The sequence below is a fragment of the Pleurodeles waltl genome, chromosome 3_1, assembly GCF_031143425.1.
Source record: "Pleurodeles waltl isolate 20211129_DDA chromosome 3_1, aPleWal1.hap1.20221129, whole genome shotgun sequence".
NCBI lineage: Eukaryota > Metazoa > Chordata > Amphibia > Caudata > Salamandridae > Pleurodeles > Pleurodeles waltl.
In genome coordinates this window covers 1,693,252,182-1,693,272,904 of record NC_090440.1, presented here as the reverse complement: position 1 = coordinate 1,693,272,904, position 20,723 = coordinate 1,693,252,182, and the positions used below count along the sequence as shown (strand labels likewise).

The 20,723-nt window shown below is 44.6% G+C and overlaps 1 protein-coding gene across 1 annotated transcript in view; it reads right to left on the bottom strand.

Moving 5' to 3' along the window:
• DIP2A (disco interacting protein 2 homolog A) overlaps positions 1 to 20,723 on the bottom strand; it is a 637,392-nt gene that overhangs the window by 285,436 nt on the left and 331,233 nt on the right. Inside the window, exons 18-19 of the mRNA XM_069225498.1 lie at positions 13,831 to 13,970; positions 12,056 to 12,192 (exon numbers count right to left, since the gene is read on the bottom strand). Of these exons, the coding sequence (XP_069081599.1) occupies positions 12,056 to 12,192; positions 13,831 to 13,970 (277 nt within the window). The remainder of the gene's footprint in view (positions 1 to 12,055; positions 12,193 to 13,830; positions 13,971 to 20,723) is intronic.

The window sequence follows — 20,723 nt, the reverse complement described above, 5'->3', positions numbered from 1 at the left end:
GGCTACAGACTCCCGGGGAGGCGGGTGGGCGCATGTGAATCTGCAGCGACTAATGCCACGAACAGATGTACACTGGGTAAGTGACATTTTCCGTTCGGTGGCATGTGTAGCTGCAGATACACATGCTGTGCATAGACTAGTAAGCAGTTATCTCCCCAAAAGCGGTGGTTCAGCCTGTAGGAGTTGAAGTAGTTTGAAATAAAGTTCTTAGTACAGCTTGACCTACTGTGGCTTGTTGTGCAGATAACACGTCTACACAGTAGTGCTTAGTAAATGTGTGAGGCGTAGACCATGTTGCTGCCTTACATATTTCGTTCATTGGAATATTTCCTAGAAAGGCCATGGTAGCACCTTTCTTTCTGGTTGAGTGTGCCTTTGGTGTAATAGGCAGCTGTCTCTTTGCTTTAAGATAGCAGGTTTGGATGCACCTAACTATCCATCTAGCTATACCTTGTTTTGATATTGGATTTCCTGTATGAGGTTTTTGAAATGCAATAAATAGTTGTTTTGTTTTCCTAATTAGTTTTGTTCTGTCAATGTAGTACATTAGTGCTCTTTTGATGTCTAATGTATGTAGTGCTCTTTCAGCTATTGAATCTGGCTGTGGGAAGAACACTGGTAATTCCACTGTTTGGTTTAAGTGGAAAGGTGAGATAACCTTTAGTAAGAATTTTGGATTTGTTCTTAGAACGACCTTATTTTTGTGTATTTGAATAAATGGTTCTTGTATGGTAAACGCCTGTATTTCACTTACTCTTCTTAGAGATGTGATGGCAATGAGAAATGCAACTTTCCACGTTAAGTATTGCATTTCACAAGAATGCATGGGTTCGAAAGGTGGACCCATGAGCCTTGTCAAGACAATGTTGAGGTTCCATGAAGGAACAGGTGGTGTCCTTGGTGGTATTATTCTCTTTAGGCCCTCCATAAATGCTTTAATGACAGGTATTCTAAATAGGGAAGTTGAATGAGTAATCTACAGGTAAGCAGATATTGCTGCGAGATGTATTTTTATGGAAGAGAAAGCTAGATTTGATTTTTGTAGATGTAGTAAATATCCTACTACATCTTTTGGAGATGCATGCAATGGTTGGACTTGATTATTATGGCAGTAACAAACAAATCTTTTCCATTTACTTGCATAGCAGTGTCTAGTGGATGGCCTTCTAGCTTGTTTTATGACCTCCATACATTCTTGTGTGAGGTTCAAGTGTCCAAATTCTAGGATTTCAGGAGCCAAATTGCTAGATTCAGCGATGCTGGGTTTGGATGCCTGATCTGTTGTTTGTGTTGTGTTAACAGATCTGGCCTGTTGGGTAGTTTGACATGAGGTACTACTGACAGGTCTAGTAGTGTGGTATACCAAGGTTGTCTTGCCCATGTTGGTGCTATTAGTATGAGTTTGAGTTTGTTTTGACTCAATCTGTTTACTAGATATGGAAGGAGAGGGAGAGGGGGAAAAGCGTACGCAAATATCCCTGACCAATTCATCCATAGAGCATTGCCTTGAGATTGCCGGTGTGGGTACCTGGATGCGAAGTTTTGGCATTTTGCGTTTTCTTTTGTTGCAAATAGATCTATTTGAGGTGTTCCCCAAATTTGGAAGTAAGTGTTCAGGATTTAGGGGTGAATTTCCCATTCGTGGACCTGTTGGTGATCCCGAGAGAGATTGTCTGCTAGCTGGTTCTGGATCCCTGGAATAAATTGTGCTATTAGGCGAATGTGGTTGTGGATTGCCCAATGCCATATTTTTTGTGTGAGGAGACACAACTGTGTCGAGTGTGTTCCCCCCCGTTTGTTTAAATAATACATTGTTGTCATGTTGTCTGTTTTGACAAGAATGTATTTGTGGGTTATCATTGGTTGGAATGCTTTCAGCGCTAGAAATACTGCTAACAATTCTAGGTGATTTATATGAAACTTTCTTTGATGTACGTCCCATTGTCCTTGGATGCTGTGTTGATTGAGGTGTGCTCCCCACCCTGTCATGGAAGCATCTGTTGTTATCACGTATTGTGGCACTGGGTCTTGGAAAGGCCGCCCTTTGTTTAAATTTGTACTGTTCCACCATAGAAGCGAGATGTATGTTTGGCGGTCTATCAACACCAGATCTAGAAGGTGACCCTGTGCATGTGACCATTGTGATGCTAGGCACTGTTGTAAGGGCCGCATGTGCAATCTTGCGTTTGGGACAATGGCTATGCATGAGGACATCATGCCTAGGAGTTTTAAGACCATCTTTATGGTATCTTTTGTGTTGGATACATAGCTTGTATCACCTTGTGAAAATTTTGAACCCTTTGTGGACTTGGAGTGGCTATCCCTTTTGTTGTGTTGATTGTCGCTCCTAAGTATTGCTGTGTTTGACACGGCAAAAGGTGTGACTTTGCATAGTTGATGGAGAAACCCAGTTTGTGAAGGGTTTGTATAACATAATCTGTGTGGTGTAAACACTTTGTTAGCGAGTTGGTTTTGATTAACCAATCGTCTAGGTACGGGAACACGTGTATTTGCTGCCTCCTGATATGTGCAGCTACTACTGCTAGACATTTTGTAAAGACTCTTGGTGCTGTCGTTATTCCGAATGGCAACACTTTGAATTGGTAATGTATTCCTTCGAATACGAACCTTAGGTATTTCCTGTGCGAGCGATGTATCGGTATATGGAAATACACGTCTTTTAGATCTAACGTTGTCATGTAGTCTTGCTGTTTCAGTAGTGGTATTACGTCTTGTAACGTGACCATGTGAAAGTGGTCTGATTTGATGTAGGTGTTTAGTGTTCTGAGATCCAATATTGGTCTCAGACTTTTGTCCTTTTTCGGTATTAGAAAGTACAGTGAGTAAACTCCTGTGTTCTTTTGTGTTTTTGGTACTAATTCTATTGCGTCTTTTTGCAGTAATGCTTGAACTTCTAGTCCTAGAAGGTCTGTATGCTGTTTGGACATCTTGTGTGTTTTCGGTGGGACGTTTGGAGGGAGTTGGAGAAATTCTATGCAATAACCATGTTGGATAATTGCTAAGACCCAAGTGTCTGTTGTTATTTCCTCCCATGATTTGTGGAACTGGCTTAGTCTTCCCCCCACTGGTGTTGTGTGAAGGGGTTGTGTGACTTGTGAGTCACTGTTTATTCGGAGGGGTTTTGGGACCCTGAAACTTTCCCCGGTTTCTTGGGAATTGGCCCCCTCTGTATTGGCCCCGAAAGCCTCCCCTTTGATACTGTCCCTGGTAGGTAGACGGTGTTGTTTTTGAGGTGCTGGCTTGTGTGGCTTGACCTCGAAACCCTCCTCTGAAAGTAGTTTTGCGAAATGTGCCAAATGTGCCTCTGCCCTGCGGGGAATAGAGTGCGCCCATGGCTTTAGCTGTGTCAGTGTCTTTCTTTAATTTTTCAATTGCAGTGTCCACTTCTGGTCCAAACAATTGTTGTTCATTGAACGGCATATTGAGCACTGCCTGTTGTATCTCAGGTTTGAAGCCGGATGTGCGCAGCCATGCGTGCCTCCTTATCGTTACAGCAGTATTTATAGTTCTTGCAGCTGTATCTGCTGCATCCATAGAAGAACGGATTTGGTTGTTGGATATGTTTTGTCCCTCTTCAACCACTTGTTTTGCCCGTTTTTGGAATTCTTTGGGGAGGTGCTCGATGAGATGCTGCATCTCGTCCCAATGGGCTCTGTCATATCGCGCTAGGAGTGCCTGCGAGTTGGCGATGTGCCACTGATTTGCAGCTTGTACTGCAACCCTTTTCCCGGCTGCATCAAACTTTCGGCTCTCCTTGTCTGGAGGTGGTGCGTCGCCTGATGTGTGCGAGTTGGCTCTTTTACGAGCTGCTCCTACGACAACTGAATCTGGTGTCAGTTGTGATGTAATAAAAGCAGGGTCTGTGGGTGGTGCCTTGTATTTCTTCTCCACCCTTGGGGTTATTGCTCTGCTTTTAACTGGCTCCTTAAAGATTTGTTTAGCGTGCCTTAGCATTCCCGGGAGCATAGGAAGGCTTTGATAATTGCTATGGGTGGAGGACAGGGTGTTAAAAAGGAAGTCATCCTCGATAGGCTCTGAATGTAGCGATACGTTATGAAACTCTGCTGCCCTAGCTACCACCTGAGCATACGCTGTACTGTCCTCAGGTGGTGAGGGCTTAGTGGGGTACGACTCAGGGCTACTGTCCGACACTGGGGCGTCATAGAGATCCCATGCGTCCTGGTCATCTTGGCTCATGGTGGTATGAGCTGGTGATTGTGACGGAGTCTGTGCCGGTGATATATGAGTTGCCGGTGGTGGAGAGGGTGGTGGAGTTACCTTCTTCACCACTTTTGCTTGTGGTGTTTTTTCTTGTTGTTGGAAATCTAGTTTCCTTTTTCTTCTGATTGGGGGAAGGGTGCTGATCTTCCCTGTACCACTTTGTATAAAGATCCGCGTTTGCGTGTGATCTACAGCTGTTGTTTGTAATTCCTCCTCAAATCTGTGTTTTTGAAGTTGGGAGGACAGTGATTGTTCCTCTGAGTAGGAACTGGCTTTCGGTTCGGTTGCTGGGCGTTTTGGCACCGAAACCGTGTCTTTTGTTGTTTTCGGCTCCGAAGAGATTTTCCTCTTTTTCGGTGTCGTACCTTCTTGGCGTCGACCATCTTCGGTGCCGCTATCTCTGTGCCGAGCAGCTTCGGTGCCGCTGTCTCGGTGTCGACCCTTTTCTGCGGCAGTTTCTCGGTCCCGAGATTGCTGCGTGCCTGTGTCTCGACCTGAGTCGGACAATCTCAGCACCAGCTCGCCCTTTTTCGGTGCCGATGGACGGTCACCTACTTTATGGGTTGAGCCATGGCCTGTCGGCAGTGGCGTCCCCTGGGCTTTGTCTGTTATTCTGTGTGATGCTTGTTTCAACGTCTTACTCACGGTTTCTTCGACGTCGAATTCTTCGGAATCCGATTCGTGGATGGAGAATGTTTCTTCTTCTCCCTCTTCCTCGAACCGTTGTTGTCCAGTCGGCGTGGACGCCATCTGCAACCTTCTGGCTCTTCGGTCTCGGAGCGTTTTTCTCGACCGAAACGCTCGACAGGCCTCACACGTTTCTTCTTTGTGCTCGGGTGACAGGCACATGTTACAGACCAAATGTTGGTATGTATAGGGATATTTACTGTGGCATTTAGGACAGAATCGGAACGGGGTCCGTTCCATCAGTCTCGATGTTGCACGCGGTCGGGCCGACCAGGCCCCGACGGGGGATCGAAATGACCCCGAAGGGCTACCGGAGCTCTTCAAGATTCGGTGTCGATTCTAATCTAACCCGATACCGAACGAAACAATACCGACAAATTTTCCATTGATTCTGACTAACTTTCCGACCCGAAACACGGAGCTAAAAGGACCACGTCCGAACCTGATGGCGGAAAAAAAACAATCTAACATGGAGTCGACGCCCATGCGCAATGGAACCAAAGTAGGAGGAGTCCCTCGGTCTCGTGACTCGAAAAGACTTCTTCGAAGAAAAACAACTTGTAACACTCCGACCCAACACCAGACGGCGGACTATGCACAGCATGTGTATCTGCAGCTACACATGCCACCGAACCTTTGGTTACTCACGGTCTCGGAGTCGCCGGAGGGTCCTCCCTGAGGTGTTGGTTCTTCACCAGTCGAGTCGGGGTCGCCGGGTGCAGTTTTGCAAGTCTCATGCTTCTTGCGGGGAGTTGCAGGGGTCTTTAAATCTGCTCCTTTGAAACAAAGTTGCAGTCTTTTGGAGCAGGGCCGCTGTCCTCGGGAGTTTCTTGTCTTTCTTGAAGCAGGGCAGTCCTCTGAGGATTCAGAGGTCGCTGGTCCTTTGGAAAGCGTTGCTGGAGCAGGTTTCTTTGGAAGGCAGGAGACAGGCCAGTAGGACTGGGGCCAAAGCAGTTGGTGTCTTCTGTTCTTCCTCTGCAGGGGTTTTTCAGCTCAGCAGTCTTCTTCTTCTTGTAGGTTTCAGGAATCTAAATTCTTAGGTTCAGGGAAGCCCTTAAATACTAAATTTAAGGGCATGTTTAGGTCTGGGGGGTTAGTAGCCAATGGCTACTAGCCCTGAGGGTGGGTACACCCTCTTTGTGCCTCCTCCCAAGGGGAGGGGGTCACATCCCTAATCCTATTGGGGAATCCTCCATCTGCAAGATGGAGGATTTCTAAAAGTTAGAGTCACTTCAGCTCAGGGCACCTTAGGGGCTGTCCTGACTGGCCAGTGACTCCTCCTTGTTTTTCTCATTAATTCCTCCGGCCTTGCCGCCAAAAGTGGGGCCGTGGCCGGAGGGGGCGGGCAACTCCACTAACTGGAGTGCCATGTGGTGCTGGAACAAAGGGGTGAGCCTTTGAGGCTCACCGCCAGGTGTTACAGCTCCTGCCTGGGGGAGGTGTTAGCATCTCCACCCAGTGCAGGCTTTGTTACTGGCCTCAGAGTGACAAAGGCACTCTCCCCATGGGGCCAGCAACATGTCTCGGTTGTGGCAGTCTGCTGGAACCAGTCAGCCTACACAGATAGTCGGTTAAGGTTTCAGGGGGCACCTTTAAGGTGCCTTCTGGGGTGTATTTCACAATAAAATGTACACTGGCATCAGTGTGCATTTATTGTGCTGAGAAGTTTGATACCAAACTTCCCAGTTTTCAGTGTAGCCATTATGGCGCTGTGGAGTCCGTGTCTGACAGACTCCCAGACCATATACTCTTATGGCTACCCTGCACTTACAATGTCTAAGGTTTGGCTTAGACACTGTAGGGGCACAGTACTCATGCACTGGTGCCCTCACCTATGGTATAGTGCACCCTGCCTTAGGGCTGTAAGGCCTACTAGAGGGGTGACTTATCTATACTGCATAGGCAGTGTGAGGTTGGCATGGCACCCTGAGGGGAGTGCCATGTCGACTTACTCGTTTTGTTCTCACCAGCACACACAAGCTGGTAAGCAGTGTGTCTGTGCTGAGTGAGGGGTCCCCAGGGTGGCATAAGATATGCTGCAGCCCTTAGAGACCTTCCCTGGCATCAGGGCCCTTGGTACCAGGGGTACCAGTTACAAGGGACTTACCTGGATGCCAGGGTGTGCCAATTGTGGAATCAAAAGTACAGGTTAGGGAAAGAACACTGGTGCTGGGGCCTGGTTAGCAGGCCTCAGCACACTTTCAATTCAAAACATAGCATCAGCAAAGGCAAAAAGTCAGGGGGCAACCATGCCAAGGAGGCATTTCCTTACACATGTAGAGCGATCAGGGATTTGCTCTATCTCCTATGTTGTTCAACACTTACATAACACCTATGGTTGGGTCTTCTGTAGGGAAAAGGGATTTTCTTTTTCCATGTACAAACATGATACATAGGCATTGTTGGACATCAGGGGGAGAGACAGTTCCCTTGAAAGCCTTTCTTGTATTAACTGTTTGAAGTTAAACCAGGCTAAAACTAAGATTCTTCTGACCCATTATGCTTTAATAGCATCCGTCAGCAGTTAATGTTGTTAGAAATCTAAGAGTTTTATTCCACACAATACTAACACTAGCTTATCAGATCACGTCTAAAAATTATTTCTATTTATCTGACAGCAATGCATAGAATTCTCCTCTTTACAGGATCTTTCCATATAAAATCATATCTACAAGTGGTCCAATTTTGACGCAAAATGCATTCTGTAACTCTGTATATCCCAGCCTACCTACCCTCAGTTATGAAGCTAATTCTGTTTTTCACAAGCTTTGCAACACTTCTCAGAGGAATCTTGGAAAGAACCCATTCCAACCCTTGTGCTCATCAATCTAAAGCAATGGCCTACTACAGAAGGATAGAACTTAAATAGAGAATTCACTACAGCCCTACGAGACATGAAGTCCAAATAAAACCCAAAATGTACAACAAAATGCTATCAGTCAATTTTGTATTATATGTGATCTCTGTGAACCAGAAAAAGTCAAAAATAAATGCTGAAGCACTTATGTTTTTCACCTGCTACTATGTTTTCAATATTTTCTCTGTGACTGAATTTGAAGATGGACAAATTAACTCTTAAGATTTTACATGCCTGAAACATTGGGGATCTCTAATCCAGATAACATGGACCCTTATTACAGACATGGCATTATGAACTACAACAACTCATAATACACTTTGCATAAAAACACTTCCATCCCAGCATTTAGATGGCAGGATACTAACACTTTACTCCATTACAACTTCACATAAGAAAGGCTCAAATATCATCAAAGGCTAAACTGGCAGAATGCTTCATCTCCACAGAACATTTTAGGATGGCTGACAGCAAGGTTCATCTAGGTTAATCACTGTCAGTGTTCTGACCAAGTAAAAGAGAGACCGTTAAATCAAAATACATTGCAAATATGACTCTTCACTGAGCCATCAATTAGTAGCAATCTTAAAAATAAGGCAAACAAGGCATTTTTTTATTTTTTATTTCTTTGTGCCAACTTTTGCCACACTGTTTACAATATTCAGAGGAAGCCGACCACATACAAGTTAGAAACATGCTCCAGGCAGCGGGCTACAACAGTGGACAACCCTTTTTAAGATGTTCTTGCGGAAAGTTGTTACTCAAAAGGTGCTATGGATTTCTCTGATAATGTCTGTATAGCTAACCCTCAATGAGGAACACTGTGATTGGTTAGTACCATTTTTGGGTAATAAGTATGTAAGTCCACATTGGGATATCCCCTGAAAGTAGACTCTGAAATTGCATCAGGGGACTGATCATTCCACATTTTAGGTCTCTTCAGGTAAATGTCAACATGCAAGCTCTGCATGAGATAAATGGCCTGCTTGCCTCCTGACACGTAAACTGCCATGCCATGTTTTTTTTTTTTAAGACAAGCACAAACCCATTGACATTGGACACTGTGACCTACTGTAGGGTGAGGTGCCATCTTGAGTAGACAATCCACATTATCTCTCAGTAGAGATCAGCTGTGCTCAAATATCCATTTGTTAAAAACCATCAACTAGTGCCATCATATAATTTGACCTTCTGGCATTTTATTTTTCCTTTACTGTGTGCAGAAACATTAAAAAGTTCATAAATATGTTTTCTTTTATAATGTATTGTGATGCATGAATAATGGCAACCAAAAACGTCTGCAAAATAAACTCACCTCAAGAACAGAGACATGTTAAGCACCCTCACATGTAAGTAGAGCCAACAACTCAATTCCCACAAAGTACAAACATGACCACTATTGCTCTAATCAAGAGGTAAACATGACCAGCCACTTTATGCAAGAGAATTAATGACACTACCCCACCCAGCACTTCACACGTAATCACTCCTGCTCAACTAGGATACTGCTTACCTTCTTAACCATTCAAGATACACATAAGCAAGCACAACATTTTCAAATGGAAAGGTGAATAGAAAAGCCCAAGCCAAAAACATACACAAACTCTGTCTATTATCACCTTCAACGAGATAAGCTTCCCACAAAATTCAAGAGGAGAAAACTGCTTAGCTCTTCTCTGTCAAACTAGAAAGATAAGTCTGCTGTCTACTGCAACATGTTTCTTGCCCATATCTAAAAGCATGCTCTTATTGGGGAGGTGGCATCTGAAATCTCCCCTGATTCTGCAATCAGCAACTGATCGTCATGCACCCATGAAGATGCTCAATTTCGTTCTTTAATTACAGCAGACATTTCTGGCTAAAACAGTGAGAAATTGTAGAAGTACAAATAAGCGGCAGAGCACCTGCAGATAAATAACCTGGTATAACTGAGCTTGGGGGACACAATTCAGTCAGAGATCCAGACTCTGGTAGTAGTACATGCAGGAGTAAAAGACAGCAAAAGGTCCTTCAGCTGGGTAAGCAACTCTGAAGACCACACTGATGACAACAGCTCCAGAGTAAACACATCCACAAGACTTTTTAATTAATACCTTATGCTTCATCTGCATTATTCTACTAAGCAAGAGCTGCCAATTAAGAGAAATGGACTTAAACATCAGGGGCAGCTCCTCTGCTAAGGCAGAGGAGTGTCGCCCCACTGGATTGTGGGGATGTTAAAATAAAATTATAATAATGTGATGGTATTATCATTTTATTTTTCCTGGGAGTAAGGGGTGGGGCAGGGTTGGAGGGAGAGGGCCGGAGGAGGACTTTTGCTGCACAAAGTGTGCATGTCTGTTTGGCTGGACATGTTGGGCCAGCTAAACAGACATGCGCACTCTGCATGCTCTCTAACCGGCTGTATTGCACAGCCGAGTGCAGAAAAGGCCTGAGCTCCCTCTTCCAGTCTGATTGGCGAAGCAGGCTGCTCAGACGACGCTGCTGTCGTCCCGTTCCCCCCCCCCCCCCAGTGAAAAACAACGAATAAGAAGATGAAAACATTCAGTCCTTGCTTCCCTCCTTCGTTAGGCAAGTGTATAATCAAAACATGGCCAAACAAGAACTAGGGGTTGCAAGGGTGAAGGAAATGTGGGGGTATTCATGTCAAAAAATGAATAACAAGTCCGATATCACAAAGGCTAAAAATTCAACACAAAGGGAAAACAAAGGCACTCTTGACTTGGATGACAGAGGTAGAAAGTAAACAAACCGCACAAATGGTCACAGCTGTGCATAAAACATCAAAAAAGAGAAATGCAAGAATTATAAGCATATTTTAACTGTAATGATGGAATTAAAAAAAAGCACATGCCTCAAACCTAAAAGTCAAGAACGCCGAGTGGAAGAAAACAGTAAGAAGCTTATAATAAAAAATGAAGGTATCCATCAATCATAAGAGTTTGATGAAGAAGACCTCAGCTAGAAGGCATCCAGGGTTCTCACCAGAATTCTCTCCCATACCACGAAATGTGGTGTTTTAGAATCCACAAAAGGGAGAACATTTGAAAGCCACAGTCATTAAGAAGTGTCAGGGTCACTGAACTGTATTTTTCCCAGGAATCCGAATATCCTGCAGAAGAGACAGGATATGTAGGAAATAGGAATCTAATTGGCTAATAAAGGGACCGACACAACCAATGAAACACTTTGCTGGGTTATAGTTCATTTACAGAGGCAATTCACGTGGGTCTTGAAAAACAGACTCAGGCAGAAGAAAAGATCTCCGTGTTGAGAGGAGCATGCAAGTTTTATCTGAGTATCTGTCTCATACAATAAACCAAAGCAAACGGGTCTGTCAATCTGTTAAATCTGGACTGTGAGGTGGATTGAAGAAGATATAAGTGAGGCACTAAAATATACAGCCAGATGAAAATACTTATTTTTGGGCTTCTTGCAAGTTCCCTTCTTCCACTGCTTAATTATCCCCAACAAGAAGTAGTGGTTTTCATTTATACCTTTATCATATTTGTTAAAATGTTCAGGAGAATTGATAATACACACATCAGCATTCAGCATTAATGCCTTCTGGATTTACTGACAAAAAGATAAAATAAATATGTCCTGTTCTGAAAGTCACAGTGTGTCGATGTTCACTCATGCTGAGCTTGTTGTTAAACATCCCCAACGCTTATGTGGTGCATATAATTATAGTCCAAACCAAAAAATATGCTCATTTGCTCATTACCAGTGTGTGCAATTTTCGCCTAGATACATGCAAAGGTTGTCCATTTGTAACAGTAGTGCCTCCTTTGCATTTTCTATCCTTCTAACAGGAAAGATTGACTCTGAATCGGTCAATGATCAGTGCACTCAGAAGTATATCTTTTCATAATTAATCAGTCCGATTCCCCATTTTAGAAAAAATGTATAAAGTAACCTTTAATGTGAGAAATCCAAAACTAACCAATATGTTGCTAAATCAAAGCTTTTTCTTATTTTCTGAGAAAAAAAAACCTCAGATGGTTAGTCTAGCAAAGACTTTTATGCCTAAACGGTGGTGAATTCCAACTAGATAGTCTATGACTGTCTGTGATTGTCCAATAATAGGAAATCTTCCATTAGTGTATCCCAAACTGACAGTAGAAACATAATGTTAAAGCAGATTACCAGAATTCCACTTTAAAATCTTGCACTGACCCCGCCCAAGATAGATTAAGCAACCACTCAGAAGATGCAACTGCCTCATGTCAGAGAAACACTTAGTGGTGGGAAATTTGTGTAACAAACCTCAAACACATTCTTCGTGATTCCCAGTAGTCCATAATAAGACGTCCCAGTGGCACTAGAGCGGACGCAGATCTCACCAACCTCATCATTTCTACACAGGTATGGGGGCCCATCCACCTTCACAACACACACGCTGGCTGCAAGGGACAAATTGAAGAGTCAAAGCAAAGACACTGTCTCCTGTGGCACATTTCTATTTCAGCTCGAGCTAACGTAGTAAACACAAGGAGTTCCTCAAATAATTTTCCCAAAAAAATCTATCTCTTTGGAAACAAATTTACCGTTTGCTTGTCAATGCACCTTTTGGTCTATTTTTCACAGTAGCAGCTGGCCCCCAATGTCCTGTACTTTTCTGGGTAACTGTTCTTTATCTTGAATTAGTGGACCCATGATATTTTATCTCCATCGCTGGACATATGCCCAGTATCTTGGTCACTGTCTTGGTACCCAGTTTCTGCATCACTGCCTATATTCCCAGTTTCACACTCCCTGCCCACAAGACCAATTTCCTCTCCACATGCAAAAAGTTGCCATTTTCCCATCACTGACTATTTGTTCTGCTTCTCCATCACTGCACTCCTGCATGGTTTCTACTTCCTCCTCAATGAACACTTGTCAGGTTTTCTCCTCACTGATTGTATGTCCTATTTCCTAAAAGCTGATGTGCCCTTTTCCACCATGTTGATGGCTTACCCCGTTTCCCATTCATTGACTGCTTGCCCCGTTACTCCCTCATTGACAGTATGCCTCGTTTCCACCTTGCTAACTGCTTATCTAGGTTCCCCCTAATAGAGCACATGCCTAAATTCCCCCTCACTGACTGCTTGCCTCGTTTCCCCATGTGGTGACTGCTTGTCCCATTTTCCTCTCATTGACAGCTTGCCATTTCCCTCTCACTTACTGCTTGCAATCTTTACCCCTCAATGACTGCTTGCTTATTTCCCCCTCTTGCCCCGACACCCCAACTGATTGCTCTGTTTCCCTTATCGCTGGGTCGTTTTTGTCCTCACTGACTGACTGTCCCGTTTGCCTCTCACTGATCCCTTACCTCGTTTCCCTCTCAGATCGCTTACCACAGTTCCTCACTGACTGTTTGCCTCATTCTGACCTCACTGTGCCTGTGTCCCATCTACTCCTCACTGAGTGTGCCACAATTTCTTCTGAATGACTGCACGCCTTGATTCCACCTCACCGGTCATTTACCATGAATCCTAATCAATGGCCATGTGACTTGTGTCTGCACAACTGGCCTCTTACCCAGTATCGCTGTTCACTATCCACATGCAATATATTGCCATCAACAGCTGTGGGCCATGCATCTCTATCAATGGACGCATCTACTCCATCTTTATCTGTGAATGTGTGTGACCTGTACTTGCATCATAGGCCACTAGACCTGTGACAAGTGTCTTTATGACTGGGCATGGGCATATACCCTATATTTATTACCTTAAAGGTTGGCCCATGCTTCCACACACATCACCTCTTGTGATGCCATTGAGGCATCCAGATATAGGAGTTGCCATACCACAAGCTAACACCTTGCCTTCGATTTGCTTATTAAATGACTGACAAGATTGTGGTCTGAAGCTTGTTACTGATCAATTGGGAGAAAGAAACCACTGTAGCATAAGTTACATATCCCAGAATTTAACTATGTACAGAGTTCTGTTGCTTGCACATTTTGGAACAATGACTGCTTTCTTTAGTCTGTACTCAACTGGGAGTTTTTGCTATTTCAACAGGAACAAACAAGTCATAAAGATCACACGTACCTCCAGGCATGATCTGCCCAACATCCTGAACTGTGAGAACAGACAGCTTCTCCTCTGTGTCGACCCGGATGACACTATGACTAAGCGCATTCATAGATAAAACTGCTTTCCCTGGAGGAGGTCCAGCCAAGTCTGGTGGTCTAAAAAATACATACAAGAGTAAGATTAAGGGATGTTGGCAATGTAAGCACCCACAGCAGGAACATCCCCACCCAGAAGGCACAATACATATGGTCACAGTGAAGCAACCAACTGTCATCAAATATTCAGCAAGTATTGGCAGCACTTTACAAATATGTGAGGTACACTGTGCAGAGAGTCCAGGCAAACCCCAACATCACAGAGGCAACAAATGACATCCCAAATACTCTCTTTTGTGGTAGTGTGGGCGAGCAGTTAGACATATCAGAGGTTAGTGCTAAGCACGTAAGGCGCGCACACAGGCAGTGTCATACACTCAAAGAAATCCAACACCAATATATAATAAATAACACATACTTTTATATAAATTTAGATACCAAAATCACCAGAATCAGGTGAGTACTTTTCGAGATACGAATTTTTAAAGCTTTCAAAGGTCAGCACTTTTTCTGTAGTGGCAATGTTACTTTATGGGAGAGAAAACATACACGGCAAACAGGTACTTCACCTGAAGAACCAATCTTCAGGACTTAAGGGCATGGTCCCGGGCCACACCAACAGGTCACCTCAGGTGCACTGGGTGGCCGGGTGCAGTGGTGCAGTTCAGCATTGGGTGCCTCGAGTATGTCTACGTGGATCTGTCTGGTCACAAAGATGCTGCAGGAGTGGACTGAGAGTTCATTCCGGGTGACCACATAGGGGGTTCGGTTCTTGCAATGCTCAGGGACGTAGGGAAACCACTGGTCATGTTCTCTTCGGTCAGGGACATCCGGTTGCAGGGGTGGTATGGACTGTTGTGTTTACCATCACCAGTCACAGTGGAGGAGGCCAACAGAAACAGTTTGCGGGCTTGGACTGGGGGTCCAGTTCAGCCGAACGAACAAGTGGGCTCTGCTCTCACAAGCCTTGGGGATGTAGGGATATCAGTGATCCTCTTCTCCTCAGTCTGGGGTGTCCAGGTATCGCCAGATCTGTCACCAGAGGCAGTTGCGGTGAGGCTGCAGACACCGCTGGGAAGTCCACAGTGGGCGAACGCAAGGTGGGCTTCGTATCTGGAGGGCCTGGGAACCACATTGACAAGGTTGGCCCACTTCAGCTCAGGCTAGGCTGCTCAGGAGCAGTGGTGATATCTGGCATCAGGTTCTTGGTGGTCCTGGTCATGAGAGATTTTTCTGGGGTTGCCTGCAGATGCAGGGAAACAGCTACTCTACTCCAAGGGAGTTCTTCTTGGCTTTTGTGAAACACTGGCAGCTCTCCCAGTTTCTTGAATGCTGCAGCAGCAGGACAGGTCAGTTGTTTCCCATGGCTCGGGTGCAGCAGGCAGGGTTGGCACCAAGTCCATTGTGCTCCTCGGTTCTCAGGTCAACAGGCTTCTAGTAAACTACTTCTTTGGTGTCCAGAGAGGGTTACCAGGGGATCCAACAAAATACTAAATTGAGGGGGTGTAAAAAGGAGTGAAGGGTAGCAGTCAATGGGCTACTTACCCTTGGGGTCACTATGCCCCCTAGATGACGACTTCCTTTGGGGAGTGGCCATCACCCTGTCCCAGAATTTCTAATTCCACAATAACACAAAATAGCGGAATTCATAAGGCTGTGTTCATTTCAGGCTGGTCACCCTAGTGGTGTGTTCAGCCTGGAAACGCAACACGCCTCCTGCATAGCTAATTTTCCCACCTGTCCAGGTGCCAAATGGGCTCTGGGGAAGTGGGGCCAGCATCTTTCTCTGAGGAAGGCGAGATTGTCATAACAAAGGCTGTGGGCTTGTTTGAAGCCTCCTGCCTTGGAATGCAAATCTGCAGGTCATCTTGTTGGGAGAGGTGTGCAACACCCCTGCCAGGGTAGGCTTTCTTTATGACCTCCAGAGAGCAAAGGCACTCACCTTTGGCGCTCAGAATCTCGTCTGTTGGTGGCAGGCTGGCTAGAACTGGTCAGTGAGCCCACCAGCAGTTTGTAGGTTTTCAGGGGGCATCTCAAAGGGCTCCTCTGGGTGCATGTATTAATAAATCCATCACTGAAATCAGTGAGGGTTTAAATGTTTGATACCAAACATCCCTATTTTCAGTGAAGCCATCATGTGGCTGAGGAACTTGTATTGACCAGTGTCCAGCACATGTATTTAAAAAGGCTTCCCTGTTCCCTTACTATGTCTAAGAATCGACAAAGACATTGCAGGAGCATATCTACTCTTGCAGATATGTCCAGAAAAGTGTAATATAATGCAACCTGCCTTAGGGTTGTAAGGCCTGCTGTAAGGGTGACTTCCAAATATTACATGAAGTGTTTAGGGACATGGCACACAGGCTGTGTGCCATGTCGTGTTTACACTTTTGGGAGCATCTTCTCATGCAGCCTACAATGGTAGTCTGCATGAGGTTGGTGGGGGGTCCTTTAGAGCGGTAAAAGCAGTGCTGCAGCTGTTAGGGGTCCTTTTCAGTACCCATGCCCTAGGTACCATTTACTAGGGACTTACATAGGTGCTGAAGGCCCTGGCCACTTGGAGATCAAGTGCCCAGTTGTCTTGCTTAGGGATAGAAATATTGGCACTGGGGACCTGGTTAGCAGGTACCCAGTGCACTTCAGTCACAGTTGCATCATAAACCAGGCAAAAAGTGTGTTTGGGGGGTGGTGGATACTGCAACCGGAATCCAGCTTCCTAAACCCACAAAAAAATCAACTTAGTAAGGAAGGCGCTTTTGCACATGACTAGAGACAGCCCAAACCAACCAGTTAATTCTGTGCTGGTGGCACTGTGCATGTAGCCTAAGGATACAGTCAGCAGCATTTAAAAATATATTAAGCAACTGAAGCGTTACTTACTTGGCAAAGGGCAGTGGGAGAGGTGACCCTATGATGGTACAATGTATTCTCTTGACTAATATATATACTGATTTAGATTTCTACTCTAAATTTGATATTAGTAGAGTGAGGTTTGTCTTCCCAGACATTTTTTCCAGTGTGGGTGCACTGGGGTCCTGCTGACCAGGTCTCCGGTGCCAGTGGTCTTTCCCTAAAACAAGGTAAACTAATCTAATTGTGTACAATTGACACATGCTTTAGCACCTCTGTAAGTCCCTAGTAAGTGCTACCCCTGGTATCTAGGGCATGGGTACTAAAGAGGGTCCCTAAGGGCTGCAGCATGTATTATGCTACCCTAACAGACCCTCACCCCTGCAAATAGCATGTATACTTCCATTGCAGGCTGCTTGACATTGTGCAAACGATTTGTGAACACACAACATGGCACACTCACTGTGTGCAATGCCAAAGTCACTGCATTTAATATATGTAAGTCACCCCAACAACAGGGCATAGAGTCCTAAGGCAGGGTGCATCATATTTGATGTGAGGACATGTCTGCATGAACGGATATGCCCCTGTGATATCTAGTTCGATTACTAGATATTACAAGTGAACAGGGAAGCCATTGTAAGGTATATACTGGGAACTGGTCATTTACGAGTTACCCAGCTACATAATGACTTCACTGAAACCTATGGTGTTTGGTATCGAACAACTTATCTTAATAAATTCATACTGATGCCAAAACTGGATTTATTAAAACATACAGAGGGCACCTTCGAGATGCACCCTGAAAACCTACTAGCCCTCTAGTGTGCTGGCTGACTGGTATTGACCAGCCTACCACCACAGACAAGTTTGACCCCCTGAAGTTGAATAGTAATGAAAATGTCACTTACCCAGTGTACATCTGTTCGTGGCATCAGTCGCAGTAGATTCGCATGTTCTGCAATAGCTCGCCATCTGGTGTTGGGCCGGAGTGTTACAAGTTGTTTTTCTTCGAAGAAGTCTTTCGAGTCACGGGACCGAGTGACTCCTCCTTTTGTCTCCATTGCGCATGGGCGTCGACTCCATCTTCGATTGTTTTTCCCCGCAGAGGGTGAGGTAGGAGTTGAATTGTAGTAATAGTGCCCATGCAATGGAGTGACTAAGTATGCACCTATTTAAGGTTGAGATGATACATATATAAATAATTGAAGGTAACTTCCAAACTGCTACAGGCTCCCGGGGAGGCGGGTGGGCACATGCGAATCTACTGCGACTGATGCCACGAACAGATGTACACTGGGTAAGTGACATTTTCAGTTCGATGGCATCTGTCGCTGTAGATACGCATGTTCTGCATAGACTAGTAAGCAGTTATTTCCCCAAAAGCGGTGGATCAGCCTGTAGGAGTGGAAGTAGTTTGAAATAATGTCCTTAATACGGCTTGACCTACTGTGGCTTGTTGTGCGGATAACACGTGTACACAGTAGTGCTTGGTGAATGTGTGAGGCGTAGACCATGTGGCTGCCTTACATATTTCTTGCATTGGGATGTTTCCTAGAAAGGCCATGGTAGCACCTTTCTTTCTGGTTGAGTGTGCCCTTGGTGTAATGGGCAGCTGTCGTTTAGCTTTAAGGTAGCAGATTTGGATGCATTTAACTATCCATCTGGCTATACCTTGTTTTGAAATTGGGTTTCCTGCATTAGGTTTTTGAAATGCAATAAAGAGTTGTTTAGTCTTTCTGATGTTCTTTGTTCTGTCAATGTAATACATCAATGCTCTTTTGACATCTAATGTATGTAGTGCCCTTTCAGCTACGGTATCTGGCTGTGGAAAGAACACTGGAAGTTCCACTGTTTGATTTAGATGGAACGGTGAAATAACCTTTGGCAAAAATTTAGGATTGGTCCTTAGGACGACTTTATTTTTGTGTAGTTGTATAAAAGGTTCCTGTATAGTAAACGCCTGAATCTCGCTTACTCTTCTTAGGGAAGTAATGGCGATGAGAAATGCCACCTTCCAGGTTAGGAACTGTATGTCGCAGGAGTGCATGGGTTCAAAAGGTGGACCCATAAGTCTAGTTAGGACAACATTTAGGTTCCATGAAGGAACAGGTAGTGTTCTTGGTGGTATAATTCTCCTAAGGCCCTCCATGAATGCTTTAATGACTGGTATTTTATATAGGGAAGTTGAATAGGTAGTCTGCAGGTATGCAGATATTGCTGCAAGGTGAATCTTAATGGAAGAGAAAGCTAGGTTAGATTTTTGTAAGTGAAGCAAGTAACCCACTACATGTTCTGGAGTTGTGTGTAATGGTTGTATTTGATTAATATGGCAGTAGCAAACAAACCTTTTCCATTTACTTGCATAGCAGTGCCTGGTGGATGGCCTTCTTGCTTGTTTTATGACTTCCATACATTCTTGGGTAAGTTGTAAGTGCCCGAATTCTAGGATTTCAGGAGCCAGATTGCTAGATTCAGCGATGCTGGATCTGGGTGTCTGATCTTTTGGTTGTGCTGTGTCAACAGATCTGGCCTGTTGGGCAATTTGATGCAGGGTACCACTGATAGGTCTAGCAGCGTTGTGTACCAGGGTTGCCTTGCCCAAGTTGGTGCTATCAATATGAGTTTGAGTTTGCTTTGACTGAGTTTGTTTACCAGGTAAGGAAGGAGAGGGAGAGGAGGAAAAGCGTAAGCAAATATCCCTGACCAGTTCATCCATAGGGCATTGCCTTGGGATTGTTTGTGTGGGTACCTGGATGCGAAGTTTTGGCATTTTGCGTTCTCCCTTGTCGCAAACAAGTCTATCTGAGGTGTTCCCCAGAGTTTGAAATAAGTGTTCAGAATTTGGGGGTGAATTTCCCATTCGTGGACCTGTTGGTGATCTCGAGAGAGATTGTCTGCGAGTTGATTTTGTATCCCTGGTATAAACTGTGCAATTAGGCGAATTTGGTTGTGAATTGCCCAATGCCAAATTTTTTGTGCTAGCAGGCTTAACTGCGTGGAGTGCGTCCCTCCCTGCTTGTTTAGATAATACATTGTTGTCATGTTGTCTGTTTTGACGAGAATGTATTTGTGAACTATTATTGGTTGGAAAGCTTTTAGTGCTTGAAAAACTGCTAGAAGTTCTAGGTGATTGATATGCAGTTTTGTTTGATGTACGTTCCATTGTCCTTGTATGCTGTGTTGATCGAGGTGTGCTCCCCACCCTGTCATGGAAGCATCTGTTGTTATTACGTATTGTGGCACTGGGTCTTGGAAAGGCCGCCCCTTGTTTAAATTTATGTTGTTCCACCACAGAAGCGAGAGGTAAGTTTGGCGGTCTATTAACACCAGATCTAGAAGGTGACCCTGTGCTTGAGACCACTGTGATGCTAGGCATTGTTGTAAGGGCCTCATGTGCAGTCTTGCGTTTGGGACAATGGCTATGCATGATGACATCATGCCTAGGAGTTGTAATACCATCTTTGCCTGTATCTTTTGTGTTGGATACATGCGTTGTATGATGGTGTTGAAATTTTGAATTCTTTGTGGACTTGGAGTGGCTACTCCCTTTGATGTGTTTATTATGGCTCCTAGGTATTGTTGTACCTTGCGTGGCAGAATTTTGGATTTTGTGAAATTGACGGTGAACCCGAGTTTGAAGAGGGTTTGTATGATTTGATTTGTGTGATTTGAGCACTGTATGAACGAATGGGCCTTGATTAGCCAGTCGTCCAAATATGGGAACACATGTATTTGCTGCTGCCTTATGTGTGCAGCGACTACCGCTAGACATTTGGTAAAGACTCTTGGTGCGGTTGTTAATCCGAAAGGCAGTACCTTGAATTGGTAATGTATTCCTTTGAATACAAACCTTAGGTATTTCCTGTGCGATGGGTGTATTGGTATATGGAAATAAGCATCCTTGAGGTCTAAAGTTGCCATGTAGTCGTGTAGTTTTAGCAATGGCAATACTTCTTGTAG